Source organism: Natator depressus, chromosome 1, assembly GCF_965152275.1.
Source record: "Natator depressus isolate rNatDep1 chromosome 1, rNatDep2.hap1, whole genome shotgun sequence".
NCBI classification, from domain to species: domain Eukaryota; kingdom Metazoa; phylum Chordata; order Testudines; family Cheloniidae; genus Natator; species Natator depressus.
Window position 1 is genome coordinate 317207275 of NC_134234.1, and position 23520 is coordinate 317230794.

Consider the following 23520-nt stretch of genomic DNA (forward strand, 5'->3'; position numbering starts at 1 on the left):
TCTTATAGTGTAGTGAGTAAAACAAAGGTACTGTATATCAGAGGTGCTTTATATAAATCACTCTGTGGAGAGATTTTCATGTGTTCCTCCTATTAATACTAATGAAGAGACACACTTGTATCTGTTTGCAACTCAATTAAACTTATAGGAACAAAATCTGAATTGCTGTCTCACGCCTTAACTCTTTGCTTGGGCAAAATTTCCATTGACTTCAGTAAAGATTTTTTTTGTCTGAGTAAAGTGTTCTGGGTTTGACACATGGTCATCTGAAAACATTCGTCAGTTTATGGTGTTAGTGACCTAAAGAAGGTACGGGTAAAAAGCATAACTCTAATGTTTAGGTTATGGCATAGTTATGCTTTTGTGGGGAGGAATAGGTTAAAATGGAGTTGAAATGCTTTTGCTTTTGTAGCGTACCAGTTTGTCACCATCTGACATTTGTTAAATGTACATATTTGGGGTTATCGTTTTTCCTGTCTGTTTTTAAAACAATCTTCACGGATGTTAAATCAGTATTAAACTTAAGTTCTTTTCTTGTACGATCCTTTATAGTCTATTTGTTATAAATGTGAGTTGTTTGCTTTTTGCTTTCATTTTGTCCACTGTACAGCCGTTTGCTGTATGTGAATTTACATTGTATTCTTGTCCTGTATTTTGCAAGGTTTTATATTAAACACATTCTCTTAATATAGTCATAATTTTACTTTTGGATCTGAGTAGTGATTTTGAAAAATATATTTAATGAACATGTTTAAGGAAGTTAACCTCTAAATTATGTTACACGATCTTCTGGAGAACAAACTTAAAATATAAATCCTTTATATATAATAAGTATTGGTTTAAGTATGTGTGGTTTTTTTGTTTTGGTTTTTTAATTTGGAAATAGGGGGAAAGGCAGGGAGTCTTTTCTTAATGTTTTATTCCTAAATAAAGATGGGAAATTGGTAAAGGGGTACATACGTATAGTGTATACATTAATATTTTCAGTAATTTATATAGATCTGTGCACTGTACAAATCTTAAGGCTCAGTTTCAGGTCCTCTTAAATCATAGGCACCAGGTGGCCACGTGTGAAACAGCCAGTGACATACTTGAGGAAAAGTTGCAAGAATTCTCCCCTAATCCCTGGTGAACCCACTCACAGCGGTAGTCCTGGTGCTCACCTGAGTGCAATGTCTGTTAGGTTAGAGTTTCTGTAGTGCTGTCTTTCACTGGTGGGACAGAACTATGCCTACAAAAATATTATACATTGTCATATTGCAAATGGAAATCTGTTTCTTTAATCTGTCATTTACAGAGTGCATATAGCTATTCATTTTTCCTTTTACATATTAGTAGACAAGTATTGAATTTTTATACTCAACAGTTCTCAATTTAATTATCTGTTAGTGGGTGTTTTGGGGGCAAGTGAGGGGAGAATTAAAATCTTAAAAGTGGCAGGCAAAGGCATACTGTCTAGCATCTGATACTTTTTGAGGGGTCATAAGACTGGGAAGGGTGGGAAAAAATGCAACAAAGTTCTAAGCAAACAGATTTTGGGGCAGCTATGCAACGCCATCTACTATTGGAGGAATAGAGCTTTGTCTCTGCAGCAACATGCCTTCTGTGGCCTGCAGCATGTCACAAGCTCCATGTGGAGGATGCAGGAGCGATGTGGCGAGATCGGGGGAAAGAGGAATTTCCACTCCCCACCCCCTTCCTGTACATGGGGCAGCAGGCCAAATGAAATATTCTGGTGGGCTGGATGTGGCCCGTAGACCACAGTTGGCCATTCCTTTATTTTGGATCTGGTTGTTGCGCAGTGGGGGGGCTGATATGGAGGCACTGTGCAAGTGCACTGAGTGCACATTGATTAATCTGGCCTTGGTCACCCCCCATAGTTTTCAAAGTAGACTGCTAAGATGGAGCATTCATCTGTGAAAAGCCAACCTGAATACTCGGTTCCAGGAAGGTTGTGTTTAGAGGTGAGCCCCAAGGGGACTGCGGCATGAAAAAGTTTGGAAACTGTTGTGTTAGTGTATTAACTTGTGTATAGTGTATTGTATTGTGGGACACAAGGGAAATTTTACAATATAGTCTGTCATGCTATGCCAACTTTCCAATTAATAGTAAGTAGGGCTGTCGATTAATCGCCGTTAAATCATGCAATTAACTCAAAAAAATTAATCGCAATTAAAAAATTAGTAGCTATTAATCACAGTTTTAATTGCACTGTTAAACAATAGAGAATACCAATTGAAATTTATTACATTTTTGATGGTTTTCTACATTTTCAAATATACTGATTTCACTTACAACACAGAATACAAAGGATACAGTGCTCACTTTATATTTATTACTAATATTTGTACTGTAAGAATGATAAACAAGAAATGGTATTTTTCAGCTCACCTCATATAAGTACTGCAGTGCAATCTCTTTATTGTGAAAGTGCAATTTACAAATGTAGATTTTTTTTTTTTGTTACATGACTGCACTCAAAAACAAAACAATGTAAAACTTTAGAGCTTATGAGTCCATTCAGTCCTCCTTCTTCAGCTAAGACAAACAAGTTTGTTTACATTTACAGGAGATAATGCTGCCCACTTTTATTTACAATCTCACCTGAAATTGAGAACAGATGTTTGCATGGCACTTTTGTAGCCAGCATTGCAAGGTATTTATGTACCAGATATGGTAAACATTTGTATGCTCCTTCATGCTTTGGCCACCACGCCAGAGGGACGTGCTTACATGCTGATGGCGCTCATTAAAAAAATAGTGCGTTAACTAAATTTGAGACTGAACTCGTTGGGGGGGAAATTGTGTGTCTCCTGCTCTATTTTACCCACATTCTGCCATATATTTCATGTTATAGCAGTCTCTGATGATGACCCAGCACATGTTTGTTTTTAAGAACACTTTCACTGCAGATTTGACAAAACCCAAAGCAGGTACCAATGTGAGATTTCGCTACAGCAGTCGACTCAAGGTTTAAGAATCTGAAGTGCCTTCCAAAATCTGAGAAGGATGAGGTGTGGAGCATGATTTCAGAAGTCTAAAAAAGCAACACTCCGATGCGGAAACTATAGAACCGAACCACCAAAAAAGAAAATCAACCTTCTGCTGGTGGCATCTGACTTAGATGATGAAAATGAACATGCTTCGGTCCACACTGCTTTGGATCATTATCGAGCAGAACCCGTCATCAGCATGGACACATGTCCCCTAGAATGGTGGTTGAAGCATGAAGGGACATATGAATCTTCAGTGCATTTGGCACGTAAATATCTTGCGACACCAGTTACAACAATGCCATGCAAACACCTGTTCTCACTTTCAGGTGACATTGTAAACAAGAAGTGGGCAGCTTTATCTCCTGCAAATGTAAACAGACTTGTTTGTCTGAACGATTGGCTGAACAAGAAGTAGACTGAGTGGACTTGTATGCTGTAAAGTTTTACATTTATTTTATTTTTGAACACAGTTATTTTTTTTGCACATAATTCTACATCTGTAAGTTCAACTTTCATGATAAAGAGATTGCACTAGAGTACTTGTATTAGGTGACTTGAAAAATACTATTTTGTTTTTACAGTGCCTATATTTATTTTTATTACAAATATTAAGTGAGCACTGTACAGTTTGTATTGTGTGCTGTAATTGAAATCAATATATTTGAAAATGTAGAAAACAGCCAAAATATTTAAATAAATTGTATTCTGTTATTGTTTAACAGCGCAATTAATCCCAATTAATTTTTTTAATCGCTTGATACCCCTAATAGTAAGAGAGAGTGTGCAATTAAAGTTTTGTTGGAAATTCAGAATATACCCCAGAGTTTAAACAAACCATTTAAGAGCAGATAAAAGTAAGATGATGCGTTTGTAGCAGGAACCATTATTCTAGTTGAAGCTTTTGTTCTTAGTTTCCAGCAAACACAGCATTAAACTAAGTGTTCACACTACTTACAAACCTTTCATTTTCCCTTCCTTCACACAGCTTACATTTAAAATGTCCCATTCCAACTTAAACGTGTGTTGCTTTTGAAACAGTTTTTTCTTTCACATCAAATTCAAGTTTCTTGCCATCAAAACGCCTCGTAACTTCATTCACCTATATCTTTGCCCATCACTCATCTTTCTTCTGCCTTGTGACCACACTTTTTTTTTTTTCATCTAGACAGAACATGCCCCTGTGTGTGCACTGAAAACTGAAGAAAGTGCTGTGATGATAGCAGGATACCCTTAAGAAGGAAGTCAGTAGGGAAAATGTAATAGGAAGCAGGGTAAAATGTTCAAGAAAACTGGGGATAGTGTAAGAGAGAACCAATGAAGCAAGGAAGGAAAAAGCTATTTGATAACCTCTCTGGAGGAAAAAAAAGTGATGACTCTGCTAGTATGAAGGTCAACTAAGGTAGAATTATGCTTCTTATGTGGGTCATATTTCATGTTTTAAATCAATATATAAAACTGAATAATAGTTCTAGGTAAAGATAGTTCGAGACCAGTTCAGATTCATTAGAAGTAAAATAGGGAGAGCCCTATTTGGCGATGGTAGCTGTACCTTTGACCTTAGTACTACCAGGGTAAGCACTTTTTTTCAGACAGGCTTTTTGGACTACTCTTCTCTCTTGCTTTGTTGATTTCCTCTCTTACACTATCCCCAGCTTTCTTGTACACCTCACCATGCTTCCTATTACCTTTTCCTTACTGACTTTCTCCTTTTGGGGTATCCTGCTTCTGTCAATGCACTTTCTTCCATTTTCTTCTCCATTCAACTACCTCTTACAAATCCAGAGAATCCTTATGGCTCAGAATACCTTCCCTCCTTCTGTTAGACATACCCTATTTCACTGTCTTAGGAGTGTTCCAGCACTAGTAACAACTTGACAAAAGACTTTTATATTGCAATGCAGTAACAAAGGATCAACCTGTCTGTAAAACTTCTCTTGAAACACTGGATTGCTTTCTGTCAGTGTCATCAAATGGACTGGAAGAAAGCAAATATAACACTACTTTGGTGTCATACTATGTTCAGAGAGAAGTAGTATGAGTCCTTCTATGCCAACAGAAAACTGTTTCCAAGAATGCATCCAATCTCACTTGTCAACTCACTAGATTGAAGAGTAATTTAAAAAGGTGTGTGGTGCCTGTGCACTATCTGTCTTAAAACACTTGTGTAGGTGCATGAAAGGGAAAATGTTAAGCTTACTTTAGTTGTATCGTATTCTGTTTAATGCAGTGTTATCCTGTGGCTTCTCTTCACCTCAGAGTGGTAAATCTTTTTCTCATGAACTAGAGAGGACTCGCTGTGCTGCCATAGGGGTGCTGCCCCCCCCACCCCCCGATCCCTGCAGGTGCAAGGTGCAGGAGCAAGACTGTGGTGTTGAGGGGGCAGAGCAGGGTCCTGGGGGGAGGGTGTCTCTTTTCTGCCCCATACCGTGCCCCTACCAGGAGCAGTACAGCAAGCCTTCTGCAGCCCTGCTGTCATAGGAATAAGTGAATGGGGCAGAGCAGACCCCTGCATCTGAGGCTGCCAGGAGAAGAGAGTGAGAGAGAGAGCAAGCCCCTGGTTACATGGGAGGCTACCCTGTTGCTGAATGGATTCTGCCCCCTCAATTATCTGAACTCCTAATTATCCAGATAAAATCTGTGTTGCACATACTATTTGGTTAATCAGTGGTATACTGTACCACATGAGCCTTGGATACTGAAGCCATACACCTATAAAATTGATATGGAGCACCTTTTCATACAGGTGGCCAATTGTAGTACCCTGATCCAACCATAACCACAAGTAACTGTTCGGGGCTAGGAACATGTGGTGAGCAGTCATCCTCTCTCAAGACAGTTTACATACGTTGTGAGCAAACCACTAAGTGTCACCCTCTGCAGCTATTTGACTCAGGATAGATTGTCAGAACATAGGGCAAATACCCCAAATTCACCAAGCCAGTAATAAGAGTATTCCTGGACCACTACACTAGTTTTACCATGGAATACAGGCCCCTGTTTATCACCCAGGCAAACTGGACTTTATGATGTAAGGTTATTAAAACCAAAAACACTTCATATTAGGTTCTTCCAGTTCCAAAGTACCAATCAGTCACCCCTGGTTACTGGATACTTCAGTATTTTACCCAAAACAATGGTGTTAGTTTACTAAGGATTGGCTAACTAAAGATTTATTAATTTAAAAATTGAAATGAGAATTAAGAAAATTAAAGCAAATAATATACATTACAGGTGAATTAGAGGTTGTAGTCCAAATGATAGCATAGATGTAGAGGCTGTTAGAGTCTTTTCATAAGTCCTCAGGGCTTCCCAAAAATGAATTCTGAGGATCTCTGTCTGTATGCGTAGACCTCCCGCTGCTCGCCCAGATTTCAGGCAGTCCAGAAATGAATCAGAGAGCAGGATCGTTCCCGTGGTCCAGTATTTGTAGTTGGAAGCAGCTTGGTGAAGGTTACTGGCACAGTGTAGGTAATGCAGACAGTTAGAGTGTCTCCAGTGTTAAGCCAAAGACCCTTGGTTTGAAATTAACTACCTACTTCCCATGCATACACAAATAATTCAATTACACTGATTTACATTAGGCAATGACTGGCCATTCATTAAAACATGGACAGATAAATGAGGACAATACAGGAAATATTCATTAGTTCCTTGCGGTGCATACACATCTTTGATCGTAAGGCTAATTAAGTACAGGATATAGACAGATGTAAGCATACAAACACCATTTTCCTTGATTTCTTGTCAAAACAAGTGAAGGAGCTGGTGTCTGCTAGCCCATTTAAAATCCCTTTGATACTCACACACAATTGAATTGCAGTGCCTCTTGACATGCCTTTAAAGGTTACAGACAGGTGAACTGGCCTGTTGATTCTGATCTGAGCTGGTTTGTCAGCATCACAATACCCTCTTGGAATGATGTGAAGAATTATTAAAGGAGTGGGCCATCCATGTGCTGTATCAGTGTTTTGTTTCTCTGTGATGGCTATACTCTAGTACCTGAGAGCATCAAATTAGTAATGCTTCACACTGCTGTTTACTGTTCAGACCTTGTGTGGCTGACTGACTGTTGGAGTTCCATCTGCTTAGACCAGATCTGAATATGGAACTAAGTTTCTATTCAGCTACTGCAAAATCCCTGACCTAGATGAAGGCAGAAAGGCTAAGTGACAAACAAGGCATTCACACCTGAATGCTCAGATCCTATTCAGATCTTCAAGCAGTTATGATATTAACTAAGAGGATAACTAGAGGGTCATCTGCTTTCTTCCCTAACTGAACCAAGATATGATAGAGTTCATGCATGCATCAGGGTCTTCCACAAACTGCAGGCAAAATGAAATGGAAAGATTTGGTATAGCATTTCCACATGCCAAATCTCTGAACAGTTATTGCTACTACGAAGCCCCAAATTTGGCTCCTTACCATCTACCATCCATCATGTTTGTCACCACCTTAAAAGAGAAATTGGAGTTCTGTGTGCTGTGCAGAACCACTTGCCCATGACAATGTGTCCTGAACTATGCGCTGGTCTCACAGAAAATTCCTCCATCACACTTACTGTTTCCTTTGGAGTGTGATTCCATTATGTGTGTTTGCCTCCTTTTGCTGTCAGGGCCTTACTCATTAAAACCTCTTGATCGCTGTGGCCAGCTTCTGCAAAATGTTCATATGAGATGGAGCAGCCTCCTCTCTTGTGTCCTTAAGTGGAAGTGGTGATGACAGTCTCCTGGACAGTGAGAGAGAGGGAAGGATTTTCCCTGCCCCTGTCTACCAGCATGTATTCCCTGGTTTCTTCTGAAGTGATTAAAAAAAAGAATGGAGAGTAGATTTGAAATCAGTGAATCATTCATTCTTTGGCACGTTTCAGAGTAACAGCCGTGTTAGTCTGCATTCGCAAAAAGAAAAGGAGTACTTTTGGCACCTTAGAGACTAACCAATTTATTTGAGCATAAGCTTTCGTGAGCTACAGCTCACTTCATCGGATGCATCCTTTGGCATGTTTCTCAGCGTCTGAATTGGCCTTGTGAAAATGGAGTAGTCTGACTTGGCCTTTGTCCAGTATGTCTGTGCTGTGTCTGAAAACAGGCAGGTGGACAAAGGTGTTTTTCAAGGCTTATGCTATCAATTTTGGAGGAGTTTGGGGAGGAGAAGGGCCTACAGACCCTTAGCAAATCTCACCTTGGTGTTGGTTCCTCGCAAGATCTTTTCTTTGACTTGGCTAATTTAACCTTCCTTGATCTTTCTCAACGCACATTCTTAACCCTTGTTTGGGCTCCCATAGGCAAGTTTCCTCCTGCTCAGTCTGCATTAAAAGCTGGTTCTTCACCTGAAGGGAAATAATCACAGTATGTTATAATCTAAAATTGGATGTATCTTATACATCCTTTATGTTATGGTTTTAAATTAATCCTGTGAAATACTTCAAACAGCATAAAATAGCTTTCCTTTATTGAATAGATCTTCTTATGCTTTTATCTTCTAATGCTAAATGTGTTTTGTATGTTAAATATCTTTACATGTACATAAGAGAGGCTGAAAATTAAAGGGATGCTGTCACATAAAAAAATCATTTTGAATAAAACCTCCATATCTGTGCTGCAGTAAACACCTTTGGTTATTAAAGATGAAAAAATCAAATGTACTCCTCACTGTGTGTGCTGGGTTTCTTTGCATTAATGAGAAGACTGAAAATAAACTAGAGTCAATTTCATTTCCTTACACTTTGCTTTTCTAGTCAACTTCACTTGTAGGCTTACATGTGTTTTGTACAATACTGAACTGTTTGAGTTTTAAACACAACAGGGGCTTACTTTAAAAAAAAAACAACTGGTCCTCTTGGAATCTTAAAAATGCATGGAAACAAATCTCTTGGGCTTAGATTTTGTAAACATTTGTTTTTATAAAACCTAAATATTCAGCAAAAATTCACTATACCCCTTCAAAATAGCAAAACCTATTTACACAAAGCTAAAATTATTCCCCCCTCAACCCTCCAGCCTATGTAGAGACAAAAATAGAATATGAATTATTTGCTCTGCTATAAAGAGCAAAATTTAGTTTTAGCAACTGTAATGGTTCTCAGGGTATCCAGAACTGAGAGTCACCATATTACCCACTGCCTTGAGCATGAGAGAGTCTTGCCTGTACTTGGTTGGGTGTCAGCTCCCCAATGCCACCAGCTTTTCAGCCACTCAAGCAATTTCCTCCAGGCTGTGACTTCACTTTACAGACTAACAATAGGTGCACCCCTTGTCCTTTTGAGTTGTTTCCCTGTGATATCCAGCCCCTGCCACTGGCTACTAACAGAAATTCCAGGAGCAGTTTACCAGTTTTATCTTAATCTACTGCCCCTGATTAACACACAGCACTTGTATGGTTTATTTAAGAATAAAGATTCTGCTGGAAGCAAGAGAGAGTGATGAAAGCAAACGATTACAATACAAAATAATAAAACATGAACCTGAGCCTACACTTATATAGTTACCTTCGTTGTCTAAAAAGTAGATTTCTGCACCCACCCCCCAAGTTCAGGCTGTGGCTGGCTTCACATGAGCCAGGATCTAATTTTTCATGAGAACACCTTGCTTCTCTAGGTGTCTCCACAGCAAAAGGATTCAGGGTACCTTTCCCTCCTTAGTGTTCTACTGAAACAGTGTTTTATTTCTGTTCATAGATAGGGTGAACCCCTGTCTTGCTGTAACGTTTCTTTTTTACCTTCAAGAGGTTTTGATTGATTGCTGTTGCCTCTGATGGTTTTCCATTGAAAGTCTTGGGGTTGAACAAGCCCAAACAATTGAGCCTTGTATTGTATCACCAGCAAAATAGGCAGAGTGGTAACTCCCTCCTGCTTGAATGGGCCGTCATCAACACACATTATCCCCTGGTGACTAATTTTTACTCCAAGTCCATAAAGCATGCTTTCAGTATAAGTACATTATTCATTAAATATTACTTGTACATAAACCTCATGATTATGAATCTTGACAAGTTATTAGTTTTCTGTAGGTACCTTACATAGGTAAATATCCTGTAAGACATGTTTGGTGTAGTGAGTTTGTCAGATCTGAGGTGAGAGTTGTTTGCAAAGAACAGGGGGGACCGTTTGACCACGAACCTCTGTTTCATACCAACTCTTTTCCAGTATGTTGGATTTATCACAAGCTGTTCCTCTTCCAAACAAAAGTATGTATTAATAATAAACATGCTACTTTAATACAAAGGCACAGGTATATCTACTAGTTTTTGCAGTTTTTGTTGTATCTTTACTCCAGACAAACATTTGTGCAATCCAGATGCTTAGATAAAGTTACTGACTAATTATACAGAGTCTAGAAACCAGTAATTTTGTACTGTGGCAACATATTTTTTTTAAGTGGGAAAGAAGGGATTTTTGTACAGAAAAAAATAAGATTGCAAGTATTTTCTGTAAGGACCCAATCAAATTAATGGGTGAAAATATAAGTAACCTAAATATATTTAATACATATTCAAGGTCTTTACACAGTCTATTTGCCCCACATCAACTTGCCCTTTCAAAAAAGAGTGAGGATTGGTGGACTAGGAGGATGATGCATGCAATAGTCGTTCATGTGTTAGGGTATGTCTACACTAAAAACTTAAGTTGATCTATATTAGATTAACTTACAGCCACGGCAGCGATTACTATAGTGGTGCATGTACACACTATGCTCTTTGGGTCGGTGGTGTGTGTCATCACCAGGAGTGCTTCCACTAACCTAAGAGGGGCAGTGTGGGGAGCTGAGAGCCTGGTCTCCCAGCTGGAAGCCCGGATGCCCCACAGGCTCCTGGGCTTTCGGCGAGCTGCCGCCTCCCATTTCATATCCCCGTTCCCCGTGGGAGTGGGGGGAAGCCGCCCAGGGCTTCTCGCCTCTCTGTTCCCCGCCATGAGTGGGGAAAGCTGCCCGGGGCTTCTCGTCTTCTTGTTCTCCACTGGGAGTGAGGGAAGCCACCTGGGGCTTCTTGCTCCCTGCTCCCCGCTGGGAGCAGGGGAAGCCGCCCGGGGCTTCTCGCCTCCCCATTCCCCGCCAAGACCGGGGTCCAGCTGCCAGGGCTTCTTGCCCCCTGGGAGTGGGGTCCAGCCGCCAGGGCTTCTCGGCCCCTGAGAGCAGGGCCCAGGTGCCTGGACTTCACGCCCTGGCTCCCAGCTGGGAGCAGGGTCCATTCTCACCTGGTTCCCAGCTGGGAGTGGGGTCCAGCCAATTGGGCTTCTCACCTCGGTCCCAGCTGAGAGCGTGGTTCAGCTGCTTGGGCTTCCTTCCCCATCGCTCAGCCGGGAGCAGGATCCATTCTTGCCCTGGCTCCCAGCTGGAAGCAGGGTCCAGTCACCCAGCTCTCTCTCTAGCTGCCCAGCTTTCTTGTCAATTTCACAGCTCCACTGGGCAAGAGAGCTAACAGCAATGTAAGTAACACAGTGTCTACACAGACACTGCGTCGCCCTAACTACACTGACATAAACCCTACAAGTCTTGTGGAAGCGGAATTATTATGTCGGTATAGTAGCGCACTTACATTGGCAGGACAAGGCTGTAGTGTAGACACTGACATAATTAGGTCAAGGTAAGCTGCCTTACGTCGACCTAACTCTGTAGTATAGATCAGGCTGCAGTGATGAAAAAGCAATACCTAAAGGTGCATCCCTATGTCCTAAGGAATTGTGCCCTAAGGCTGTGAATTGACTGGTATGGAGTGGATTGCTTTATCTTTTTTTTTTTTTTAAATGAGGTTCCAGTGAGCAGGAATTTCTGAACTTGAGGTGCAAAGTGGCAGAAGCTGCCACTCCTGTCCATAGGCTGACATAAAGACTGTGCCATTGTCCTTTTGCTGAGGTAGAATCAGCTTCCACCTCCCCAAATCCAGCATTCTTCAGTGCATACAATGGAAGTATGTGGACTTTGTTCAGAGAGGAGTAAATTTCACTCAGGGAGGAAATCCGTATTCTAATTTATTTGTTATAATTTTCCTATCCATATTATTGCTTGGTTTTATTCTATTTCCGCATTTAGGAAAAGGGAATAAAAAGTGATGAGAGGATAGAATGTTTTTATCTGAACGACTACATGTATAGAGCAGTATTCTCTCTATTATTAAAAGATGAAAAATGAAAAGCATTTATTTTTTACAGGTTCAACAGACTGCATATGTTATGCAACAGTTGGTGTCACTGATCCAGTAACATCAGCACTACATATTATTGTGGGTAGGTTTTCAGCTTACAGGTCATTAACTTCTTTTCAAGACCTTAACATATCCAGAATGATCATCATTTCTGTTGTGTAAGAATATAGTTTGATTATAATAGATAAATAAAGTATGAGCTGTTTGCTAGTGAGATACACACACACACACACCCCCACTAGCAAACAGCTCATACTTTATTTATCTATCTATATGATGCTAAAGAGAGCTGCATTAAGATTGGATGAGCATTTCTGTTTTAACCGACTGTTTTCGGATGATCAGAACTTTCTGAAACTTTAACTTTTGGTAATATTGTAAACAAAAAATAAATGATTATGTACTTTAAAATTATTGTAATGCAGAAGTATAAAGAGCAGTGTTAAGATTTTGCATGCAACCTTAATTTCAGCATTTCTTGGCTTTCGAAAGCTTAACTGTTGTAATCCTAAAACCTGATCTTGCAAAGATCTATGCAAATACTTAACTGCATGCACTGTGAGTAGTCCCACTGAAGTGAGCATTAAAGTTAAGCACCTATGGACGCCTTTGCAGAATTGGGGCCCTCATGTGCTCTGGACATAGTGTTTGGCCTAGAATATTAAATGTAGGTGTATATTTGTATTTTTTTAAGTATTGCTTTTTTTTGCTTATGCTAAAATATAGAATTAGCTCAAATACATTACATTAAGCAACTTCAAAAATGGTAGGATTCAGCAAGATGCCGCTGTTGTCTCTGCCCCCCCCCCCCCCCGCCCCCCCAGTACACTGGCCAGTACATTAGTACACTGGCCTCCTTGTGTCTTCATTATTTTTCCTCATTTAACAATATATGGCATCATTAGCCTTGCAGAATGTTTCTCTTTTTCTCTGTTGCACATTTTATAAGGTTGTTCTCAATAAAAAAAATGTTTAATGTTAAAAATTAGTATCAGGTTTGAAACAAAGAAACTTTTAACTGAGATAAAGCCTGGAATTTCTGTTAACAGGTGATTCTCAGCCTCTGGATGTCTCCTCCATACATCACAACAATACATTTCTTAAATACTTCGTGTCACTGTTGGGCTATGGTTTTTATGGCGATATACTAAAAGACAGTGAAAAGAAGCGGTGGATGGGTACGATCAGATATGACTTTTCAGGTAACTTTTGTGTAATTACTATATCCTTATGTAGAAAATCTAAAGATAATGGAGCGCTGGATAACTTCTCTCTAAGTAAACTTCTGTGAAGCTTTTCAAAAATAACAGCCAGACTGAATCAGATGGAAATTCCCTAAGGCACCACCAAGCACATTGTATCTCATTAATAGTCTAGGAGTATTTGTGGCACCTTAGAGACTAGCAAATTTATTTGAGCATAAGCTTTCGTGAGCTACAGCTCACTTCATCGGATGCATGCAGTGGAAAATACAGTGGGGAGACAAAGTAAAACTAAAACTATTTCCCCATGTTTATTTCCCCCCTCACTGTTCCTCACACGTTCTTGTCAACTGCTGGAAGTGGCCCACCTTGATTATCACTACAAAAGGATTTTTTTTTTCTCTCCTGCTGGTAATACCTGATCACTCTCCTTACAGTGTGTATGGTAACACCCATTGTTTCATGTTCTCTGTGTATATAAAATCTCCCCACTGTATTTTCAACTTCATGCAACCGATGAAATTAGCTGTAGCTCACGAAAGCTTATGCTCAAATAAATTGGTTAGTCTCTAAGGTACCACAATTACTCCTTTTCTTTTTGCGGATACAGACTAACACGGCTGCTACTCTGAAACCTGTCATTAATAGTCTAGCCTGTTGTGAAGCTTCATGCACACATAGCGCATCATAACATAGAGGCATCCTAAATAGCTCCAAAATGAAGGTTACACTGAGTTTCTGGTTTAACTCTGGGCTTCAGTCTCTTTATTTCTTAACATTTTATCTGTGATAAAAATAAGTGTTTCAGATAACCAAAATTGTGGACAACTTACTCTGATTATACCAAATTAATTTCCTGGAAAGTTATAAATTAATATTTTCAAGATTTTGGGAGCTGGAAGGAGTTTAAAAGGACTTGGTTTTTGAAATGTTACAACTGGTGTCTAATCTGTTTTTCAGACTATTGTGATTAACAAGTGGCTTTGTTTTAACTCTTGAAGTTGTATATAGATATAGTTCTTCAAGTGGTAGTCTCTGTTGTATTCCACTCTGGGTTACACATGTGTGCCATGTGCCTGGAGTCAGAGAAATTGAAATTAGTGTCCATTGGTCCGTGCAGGGGCATGTACAAGGGGGGACAAGCAGGGGCATAGCCCTCCCAGTAATCATCTTCACCACCTCTTCCAGCTTCTTCTTCAGCCCCCTTCCTCCTCCCCTCCACCCACCTGAGGATTCCCTAAACTCTATCCTGGCATGGGCATATTTGCCCACAGACAAATTTCAGGCAATGAACAACATCATAGTTTGCATCATGAACAACCCTTGTGTACCAGCCAAGACTTGTCTTATCTCTACTTGGCCATATGGTCTTGTGCACTTATGTGACCCCCTTTGGAAGACTTCACCTTCATTGCCTTCAGACAGGGCTGCAGTTTGTGTACTCAATGAGTCGCCATTCCATGAACCTCATGCTGACAGTCCTGTCCAAGGTACTGTCCTCCCTCCTGTGGTGGACAGACCCACATCACATACTCTTGGGAGTCCCCTTTCTTCCCTCTTCCCCAGACAAAACTATCATCACCGATGCATGCCTGCTAGGCTGGAAAGTCCATTTGGACAACCGCACAACACAAGGGACGTGGATATCTTGAGAATCCAGGATGCACATCAATATCCTGGAACTTCAAACAGTAAGGAAGGTATGTGAACTCTTTCTTCCACTCATTCACTCTCATCCTGATCATTTCAGACAGCATCACCACTGTTTTCTACATCAACGTACAAGCGGGAGCGAAATCTACTGCTCTATGCACAGATGCAGTCAGTCTGTGGAACGGGTGCATCAGCAATCAGATCACTCTATCCATAGCCTATCTTCTGGGGACAGAGAATGTGCTCACAGATTCACTCAGCAGACACTTTTCAATCGACCATGAGTGGGAACTTCACGAAGAAGTGCTATATGCATCTTCACGCAGTGGGGGACCCCAAACAGAGACCTATTCACTTCTCAGACAAACAGCAATATATTGCTCAAAGGTGCCCTCGGTTACCTCTCCTGGGGCAATTCTCTCCTTCTCTCCTGGTCAGACCAAATAAACTACACCTTCCGTCCACTGCTCCTTCTGTTTTGGGTTATACACAATATCCAGTGAGACAAGGAGATGGTCACTCGGATTGCCCCCTTCTGGCCCAGATAACTGTGGTTCCCCAATCTCCTGCATATGTCACCCTGTCCACCGATTATCATCCTGAACTTCCCTCATCTTCTCACCCAGTACACCAGCAGGATTAAGCATCCCAATCCACGATCTCTCCACCTCAGAGCATGGTATTTGATGGGCATCGACCTTAGAATACATATATTCCTCAGCAGTAGAGGACATTGACTTTAAAGGTAGGAAAGACTCCACTAGACAATGTTATTGGACTTAAATGGAAACGCTTTTCTTCTTGGGTACAACATAAAGGTGTTATACCAGAAGCTGCAGAGTTTCCCTAATCCTGGACTACATTCGATTTTTAAAGACATTGGGTCTCTCCCTCAGCATCTTGTGAGTCCACCTGATGGCGATTAGCATGTCCCATCCTTCTACGGAGGGTTACTCTTTTTTATGCTAACGCTTGATTTTGGAAAGGCCTCCTAAGAACCTTTCCCTCTCTCCAAATGATCATGCCTCAATGGGACCTGAATCTGGTACTCTCCGTATTATGAAACCCTCACCCTTTGAACCAGTGGTGTCTTGCTCCATATCCCTTCTCTCCATGAAGGTCTCCATCCTATCTAATCACTTCAGGAAGAAGTATCGGTGAACTTAGAGCAATCATGGCAGACACACCTGTGATGGGTTCCCCTTGGGGTGCTGCCTGGAACTGGGGTACCATTGAGCCCCCTGACCCATCAGCCTGGGCTCCCACCCTGTAATGCTGTGATAAGCTTCAGACACACTCCCACTTTCACCAGCACACAGGTAGGGACACACCCAGCTGTAGTAACATGCAGACAGGCTTTATGACCAGCCCCTGCATAGGAAAGCTATACAGCTTGGGCACTTACCAGCTTCTCAGGCACATACCCTCTCTTGAGGGTAAACCCAAAATTGTACCGCGTTGCACTGCACAGAGAGCTGTACAGCGTAAGCTCTTAAAATTCGCCCTCTCCCTCAATCTGGCAGCAGCTTTCTGCTCCGAGTTATATTTCCACACACTGATTTTAGACAAAACAAAAGCAAGTTCATTAACTACAAAAGATAGATTTTAAGTTATTATAAGGGATAGCAAACAGATCAAAGCAGATTACCTTGCAAATATACAAAAACACAATCTAAGTTTAATATACTAAAGAGATGGGATATGAGGAGTAAATTCTCACCCTAAATGTTGATTTAGGCAATTTGCAGAGATTCTTGAGGGCAAGCTGCGCTTGCTTTTAGCTTAAAACCCCAGGTATTCTTTTCACAGGCTAGAAATCCCTCTAGCCTGGGTTCAGCCCGTCTTCCCAATTCAGTCCTTGTTTCTCAGGTGTTTTTAGGAGTTCTTGGGGGGGGGGGAAGTCAGTGGTGAACCACGATGATGTCACTCCCCTGCCATAAATAGCTTTTGCATATGGCGGTAACCCTTTGTCTCCAGGCTTAGTTCCCACGCCTTTCATTTGAAAAACAATGGTATTTCAAGATAGAATCCAGTACCAGGTGACTTGGTCACATGTCCCTGTAGGGTCACAGCAGCCATAACTCAGAGACTGTTTGTAGCGTCCTCAGGAAGGCTTCCCAGTGGGAGATTAGCATTTTCTAAGTCCTGTTGTTCTCTCTTTCCAGCCTGCCATCTAGACTGACTACATTCTGCCTAGTGGGCATTCCCCTGGTGTAAACTCATTTGTAATAGCTGCATAGACAATATTCCTAATTTCAGATACCAAAATGATACATGCATCCAAATAGGATAATCATATTCAGTGAATCATAACCTTTTCAACGATATCTTACATGACCTATCTTGCATAAAATACATCATAGTTACGTCATAATCATATCCTAATAATATCTCTATGAAGAATATGGGGCATAGTGTCACAACGCCATTCACAGTATTCCACAAGGATACGGTCTCCTTATGCCGACACCTGAAATTTTTACCAAAAGTGGTCTCCCCGTTTCATATTAACCAGTCCATTCACTTAGCTGTTTTTCTTTCCATAACCACACACATCTGCAGAAGAATGTAGACTCCATTCCCTCGATGTCCAACAAGCTTTGGCCCTTTACCTGCAGAGAACAAAAACAATCAGGTTGTCCCCTAGACCAGTGGTCCCCAGCCTTTCTGTGGGAATAGCATATTCCTATTCCCAGAAGACTGTGGCGGCTGCTGGACACCCCGCCGCCGAAATGCCGCTGAGAAGCGGCAGCAGCAAGAAGCGTCACCGCCAAAATGCTGCTGAGAAACGGCAATGCTTCTCGGCGGCATTTCGGCGGGCGACTTTAGGGTGGCCGCGCTCTGCGGCAGCATTTCGGCTGTGCATTGTCCTGCGGGGGCACACAACTGCCTCGGTGGGCGCCATTGCGCCCGCGGGCACTGCGTTGGGGACCCCTGCCCTAGACTGTTTGTTTATTGTGGTAGAAGAGAATCAGGGGACAGGCCTTCTCCACCCAGAGAATCTCTCATGTGGAGTTCTGCCTGCATGTTCGCAACACACTATGCCTTGGTGCAAGTTGCAGTGGCAGCTGCCTCCTTTGGAATGGCGGTCCTCCACACAACCCTTCTATCCTCATCCTCGCAACCTCCTCCCACTTGGAATGCTTGTCAATCACCCACAGTGGAATACAATAGGAACCATCACTCAAAGAAGAAGAGAAGAGGAGTTTATTTACCTGTAACTGGAGGTTCTCTGAGATGTGTGATACCTATCTGTATTCCACTTCCTGCCCTCCTTCCCCTCCACTTCAGATCTGTCAGATTCATGGTGGAGAAGGAACTGGATATGCAGTCAGTCCACCCCACGCTTTATCGCTCTTTATCACCTCAGTCAGAGGCATGATGTGAGTCAGGGCGCATGCGCGCAACAACCAACACTACTTTCAAATTCTCTGATTGTGGGCCCATGGTGCACATGCGTAACCCATAGCAGAATACAGATAGGGACCACACATCTCAAAAAACTTCCAGTTACAAGTAGGTAACCTCCTCATCTATAACTAAAATTTCATTGATAAGCTAACTCAGTGAGTAAAGTGAACAAAGTTCCTAGTATTATTCATCACAACTGTTTCCATTCACACTATGGAAGCTGACAGATTAAGCAAAATTTTTTAAATGTCAACATATGATAGTTTCCATGATAGTTATTGTCCAGGTTTTACTAATAGCACTGTTATTGTTAATGTGCTCTTTGTAAGAGTGATATCACATATCAACCTTAACATTCAGTAACCAATTTTAATGGGAGAGCTTGGGAATGTTTTTTGTCTGAGAACAAGTAATGTTAGTGCTACAAGGAGTAAGGGCAAGAAGCAACATTTGAGGGTAGAAAAGGAACCAATGAACCCAAGTGTTCGTCTTCTTATAGAAAATATATTAGAGTTTCAAGGAGAAAAAAAAATGGAGCCAGGTATTGGATTAACTGTAGAGAATGAGGCTGTTGCGCTTGAAAGAGCAGTGGAACTACAGTGATGTGGAGGAAGCATCCATACCTCCAAAACATTATTTTCCTAAATTCTGTAAATCATATTGGCCAGAAAAAATAAGTTTTGGTTTGATTTTTTTTAAGGTAGGTGAACGAGTGATCTTCAGATATTTCTATCCATGTATTTCTTATTCATCCCCCTTTCTTAAGACTGTTTCCCAAAGTGCTTGTAAATCCAGGAATAGACTCATTCAATTTTGTATTTGACCTTCATATTGTGCTTCTCACTTTCACAGAGAGTTTTGGAAATTAATATCTGAATTTTAATTTTGGTTGTACTCTCCATTCTTGAACCCTATAAATCCAGTTGTTATGCTCCTGGGAAGTATTGTTTATGTCCCCTCTCCTTTAAAAAGAAAAACTAATGTTTTTGCCCCATCTAGGCCATTGAAATTCATGGGAGTTGTATAGCTAAGTGCCATACGCTTTAAAAGTCTGGGCCACAATTTTTTTTATTCAAGTAATAATTAAGGAAAATGAAGGAGAGGTATTTTTCACCTTCCACCTATTCTAAAAGTTCCAGTATAGCAAAGAGATGTGGAATTGAGAAGAGCAACTGTTCTCTTGCAATTCCTGGTGGAGGAAATGGAACAACAAAGGGATGGATGAAATGCACGATTAAAACAACTAAAAGCTATGTAATGCTGCTGTTGCTGGTTTTTTTGTTTGTTTGTTTTGTTTTGTTTTTTTAAGGTTTCAAGACGTTTCTTTCTCATCATTACTATGAGGGAACAGTTTCCTTTCTACCAGCAAAACACACACTGGGATCTCCAAGAGATAAAAAAAAATGCAGAACAGGGTAAGTTAATATATCTCTATTGGTAATTACACACAAACTGTTTAAAAAGGGATCAGAACTGAGAGTTTCAATTTTGATATACTATTCACTTCCATTTTCTGCATGATCTAACAAAGAAAAGTAATACAGAACACTTATTTATTTATTTTGGGTACAGATAAGGGCAATTTTGTTTTTTCCATATCCAGAAACATGCTATGGAAGAGATGAATTTTGTAAAAAGAAGTGCAGTTCCTTGATTATCAAATGGACCACTTAATTTTCCTAAGTCAGTAGACAAAGTTAACTCTTCAAAACAAAAAAGAAACACTAGAACTGGTTTGCATTACAAAAATGTGTCTATTGACCAGCTGACGTGTTTCATCCTCCATTACTAAAGGAAGCAAAATAAAGCAATAATGTAGTGCTCAGTTACCAAAGAGACACTCAAGGACACATGTCATGTAAACACGAACAAAAGACAAATCCAAAAGCCTTCTAGCTTCTACAAACAAGGAAGTAATTACACTATGAGGCTTCAGATCCTGGAAAGATGTAAGCATGTGAGTAGTCCCATTGAGGTAAAATCTTTTCAATTATCACAATATGACTCTTGAGGTTAATGTGACTACATACATGGTTCAGTCGTTTCAGGTCTGGGGACTTGTTCTTTTCCCATTGAAGTAAATTGCAAAACTCAAACCCCACATTAACTGGAGGCAGGGTCCCCTAATACAGCCAAATATATTTTAATTAATCACTAGTTTCCTTTTTTCCAATTCTATTAATAATTTTGCTCTAAGGTAGAACTGTCTTTGTCAGTAGTCACTGAGGTGTAAGAATCTGTTCCTTGCTTTGAGATAACGGACCTGGGTCTTTGATTTCAGACAGTAGAGGCTCATGGCTTCAGATCCAGGCATCCTGGGTCCGGTCCCTGCTGCTGACGACCTACACTGGGAGAGTCCCATCCCACTCTACTAATGTCATGTCGGGACCTTATGAAATTCCATAATGTTGTACAGATATTTTTCTTTCTACTTACATTTTAAAGGTGTTTCACTTTTTTCTATTTTCTAAAAATAATTATGAAATTAAAAAACCTTGTAAAAGCTAAACAAGAGTTTCCAAACAAATATACATTTAAAAAAACAAGTCATCTGAATTGGGGATCAGACTTTCCTCAGCCCTTGGTACTGCTGTTAATGTGCCCCTCCCAACAGCCCTGGTCCTGCAGTCCAATCCAAGAGGACAGATCATCATTGAAATCAGTGATGCTCTACATGGGCACAAGAATCCATCTGCGTGGATCCAGTTGGAGGAATGGGACCATGGTGTGGATGTGGGGAAGAGAGTCATACTACACTTGTGCTCACAATCCTATTCTGTTATCTGTACTCCGCTGTAGACTCTTGGGTGTGCATTACAGATCTCTTGGAATGCCAGCTCAGTTTGATTCTGATCACTTGCAGAAAATAAAAGTTTTAGTGTGACTTTTGCATACTTTAGTACTAAAATAATCCATTACTGTGTATGTATCCCTTTTAGGGATTTGGTATTTCTTACACAGATTTCTTTAGTGTAAATCCAAGCACTGAACTCTGTTTGAAGCACTTGGAATCTTTATATGCTAAAGAACAATGAATGTAGGCTGTGGTAAAAATAACATTTTCCAAATGTAAAATAATTTAAGTAACTTATTTCAATAGTTGAGAAAAACATACTAAAATTAAACTGAACAATATTCTTGTTTTTCAGGTGTTACATTTGCAGGCAAAGTAAGCAACAACCAGAGGAGCAACAGAAGAATTATGGATTAGAACATAATGGTAACATATTGAAGTGATAAATGTGAAGAATGTGTAGTGTTTCATTTAAAAAAAAAATTCTTGAACACCTAGATCAATTTCACTTTGTTTTAATTATTATAAACTAGCCGTTAATTCAGGATTCAAGTTGAAAAGAAGAATTTAAAGAAAAACCATAAGAAATTATCACCCTCCAACAATCCTCCTAATAAATATACTAATTCCTTGAATAGTTTAGTGGATCAGGCTTCTCCTGCCTGAGAAGAAGAGTTTATTTTGTGGTCTCAACTAAATCCTAAATCATCTGAACTCTTAATCACAAAATAACAATTAATTGGCAAGCCCTGAGCTAGTGTGGAAGCTGAATTGCCTCCTAGATAGATTTCTCGGCAGATAGCAGTTAAGGTTTTGTACTTCATCAGTGCTAAACTTCATCCTAAATAAACAGTTAAAAATTGTAAGTATCATGCTGTGAACATGAACTGTTAACAACCTACTTAACATCTTTCTCAGTGACACCCTACCAGTTCTCTGTACAGATTACATGTTGTTCCTCATCTGGTGCTCCAATCATGTCAACCCCCTCTACACACATACACAACTCCTTGAATTCCTGCATTGACTTTCAGTCTTCTTTCTCAGTACCTTCAGACTACTGCTCCTTCCCTTCAAGGCTCTGTGCAGCTCTGCTCCTGGCTGCATCACTTCTCCTGGACCCTGTTACTCCCTCACTTGTGCTCTACCGTCTTGGCAAACCTCGAGCCTCTAGTAGAGCCCAATTCAGGCTAATGTAAATGCGTGCATTCCATTTGACTGGAAACTAGCGCCGCCTCAATCTCCTCATGGAAATCCTTCTTCAGTGTTCTCGTCTTTTGGACAGACTTCCAGTGCAGACCTCTACTTCTGTTCTTCTTTGTTTCCTTAGAGCCTGATCCAAAGCCTGACTTCAGTGGATCAAGGCCTTAAACATTAAACATAGTGGACCTGAGCATCCAGTATATTGCAGTCATTTTGTGCAACATCGCTGGTAGATTCTGGTCATAAAACTAGTATATTTAGCACCAAGAGTGTCAACTTATATGACAGGCCCACCTCCTGCTGCCAGTGTAAGAGTTGGGGTGTTTTCAGGCTGCACTGATCCCCAACTGCTATTTCAACCCCTTAAGATAGTTAGCAGCTGTAGTAAATTAGAAGAACTGTCAGGTTGCTTTGACTTATGCCTAGGAACCAACCCTGCTCAGAGTACCTGAGCCAGTGCTTGTTGAAGGCAATAGGAGTCTTGTCTGGGCACTGGATCAGGCCCAGAATCCCCATGATCAGGAGCGAAGGAGCATTTTTAGCAGGTTTTCATTCAGTATCTCGTACCACTGCTCTTCCTATGGGCATGCACCCCACATACAGCTGAAACCAAGCGCACAGGTTTTCTTGTTTCTCTTTATGGTTATGTAACTTATCGTAACATTGCCTAGTCCCTGATAAGATGGAATTGCAAAAAATGTGTCATGATATTGAGGAAATGTTTTATTTTCATCAGTTTTAGGAGCTTATCATACTTTATTGAAGTTCAATGGTTGTTTCAAATTTCTGTTTTTCCTTATAAATCTACATTAACTCAGCATCTTTATGTGCAGAAAGAAGTGGGAAGATGATGGTAATGTGTCATGTCACACTAGAAGAGAATTATCTGATGTGTTGATCAAAGACTCGACCCTGCAAGGGTTTAGAAGACAGTTGTGAAAGAGCAGTTCAGGGTCATCATGAAGGCTGCTAAGCATGGTGCTATGTTAGTTATGATCCAATAAACATTGGCTCAAGAGAGTGGGACCTGCTAGCTAGTGAGCCAGGAATACTGTGGCCAGCACGTGTCATGAGGCATTAACCTTCTGGTTGTGCAGATTACTATTTTCTTAGAACACAGATA

General features: G+C 40.6%; 1 protein-coding gene across 2 annotated transcripts in view; it reads left to right on the plus strand.

Moving 5' to 3' along the window:
- Nucleotides 1-23520, plus strand: part of CERK (ceramide kinase) — a 72462-nt gene that overhangs the window by 40311 nt on the left and 8631 nt on the right. For both annotated transcript variants that reach the window (XM_074942409.1, XM_074942408.1), the window contains exons 7-10: nt 12142-12216; nt 13184-13336; nt 19710-19815; nt 21550-21620. In XM_074942409.1, the coding sequence (XP_074798510.1) occupies nt 12142-12216; nt 13184-13336; nt 19710-19815; nt 21550-21620 (405 nt within the window). The remainder of the gene's footprint in view (nt 1-12141; nt 12217-13183; nt 13337-19709; nt 19816-21549; nt 21621-23520) is intronic.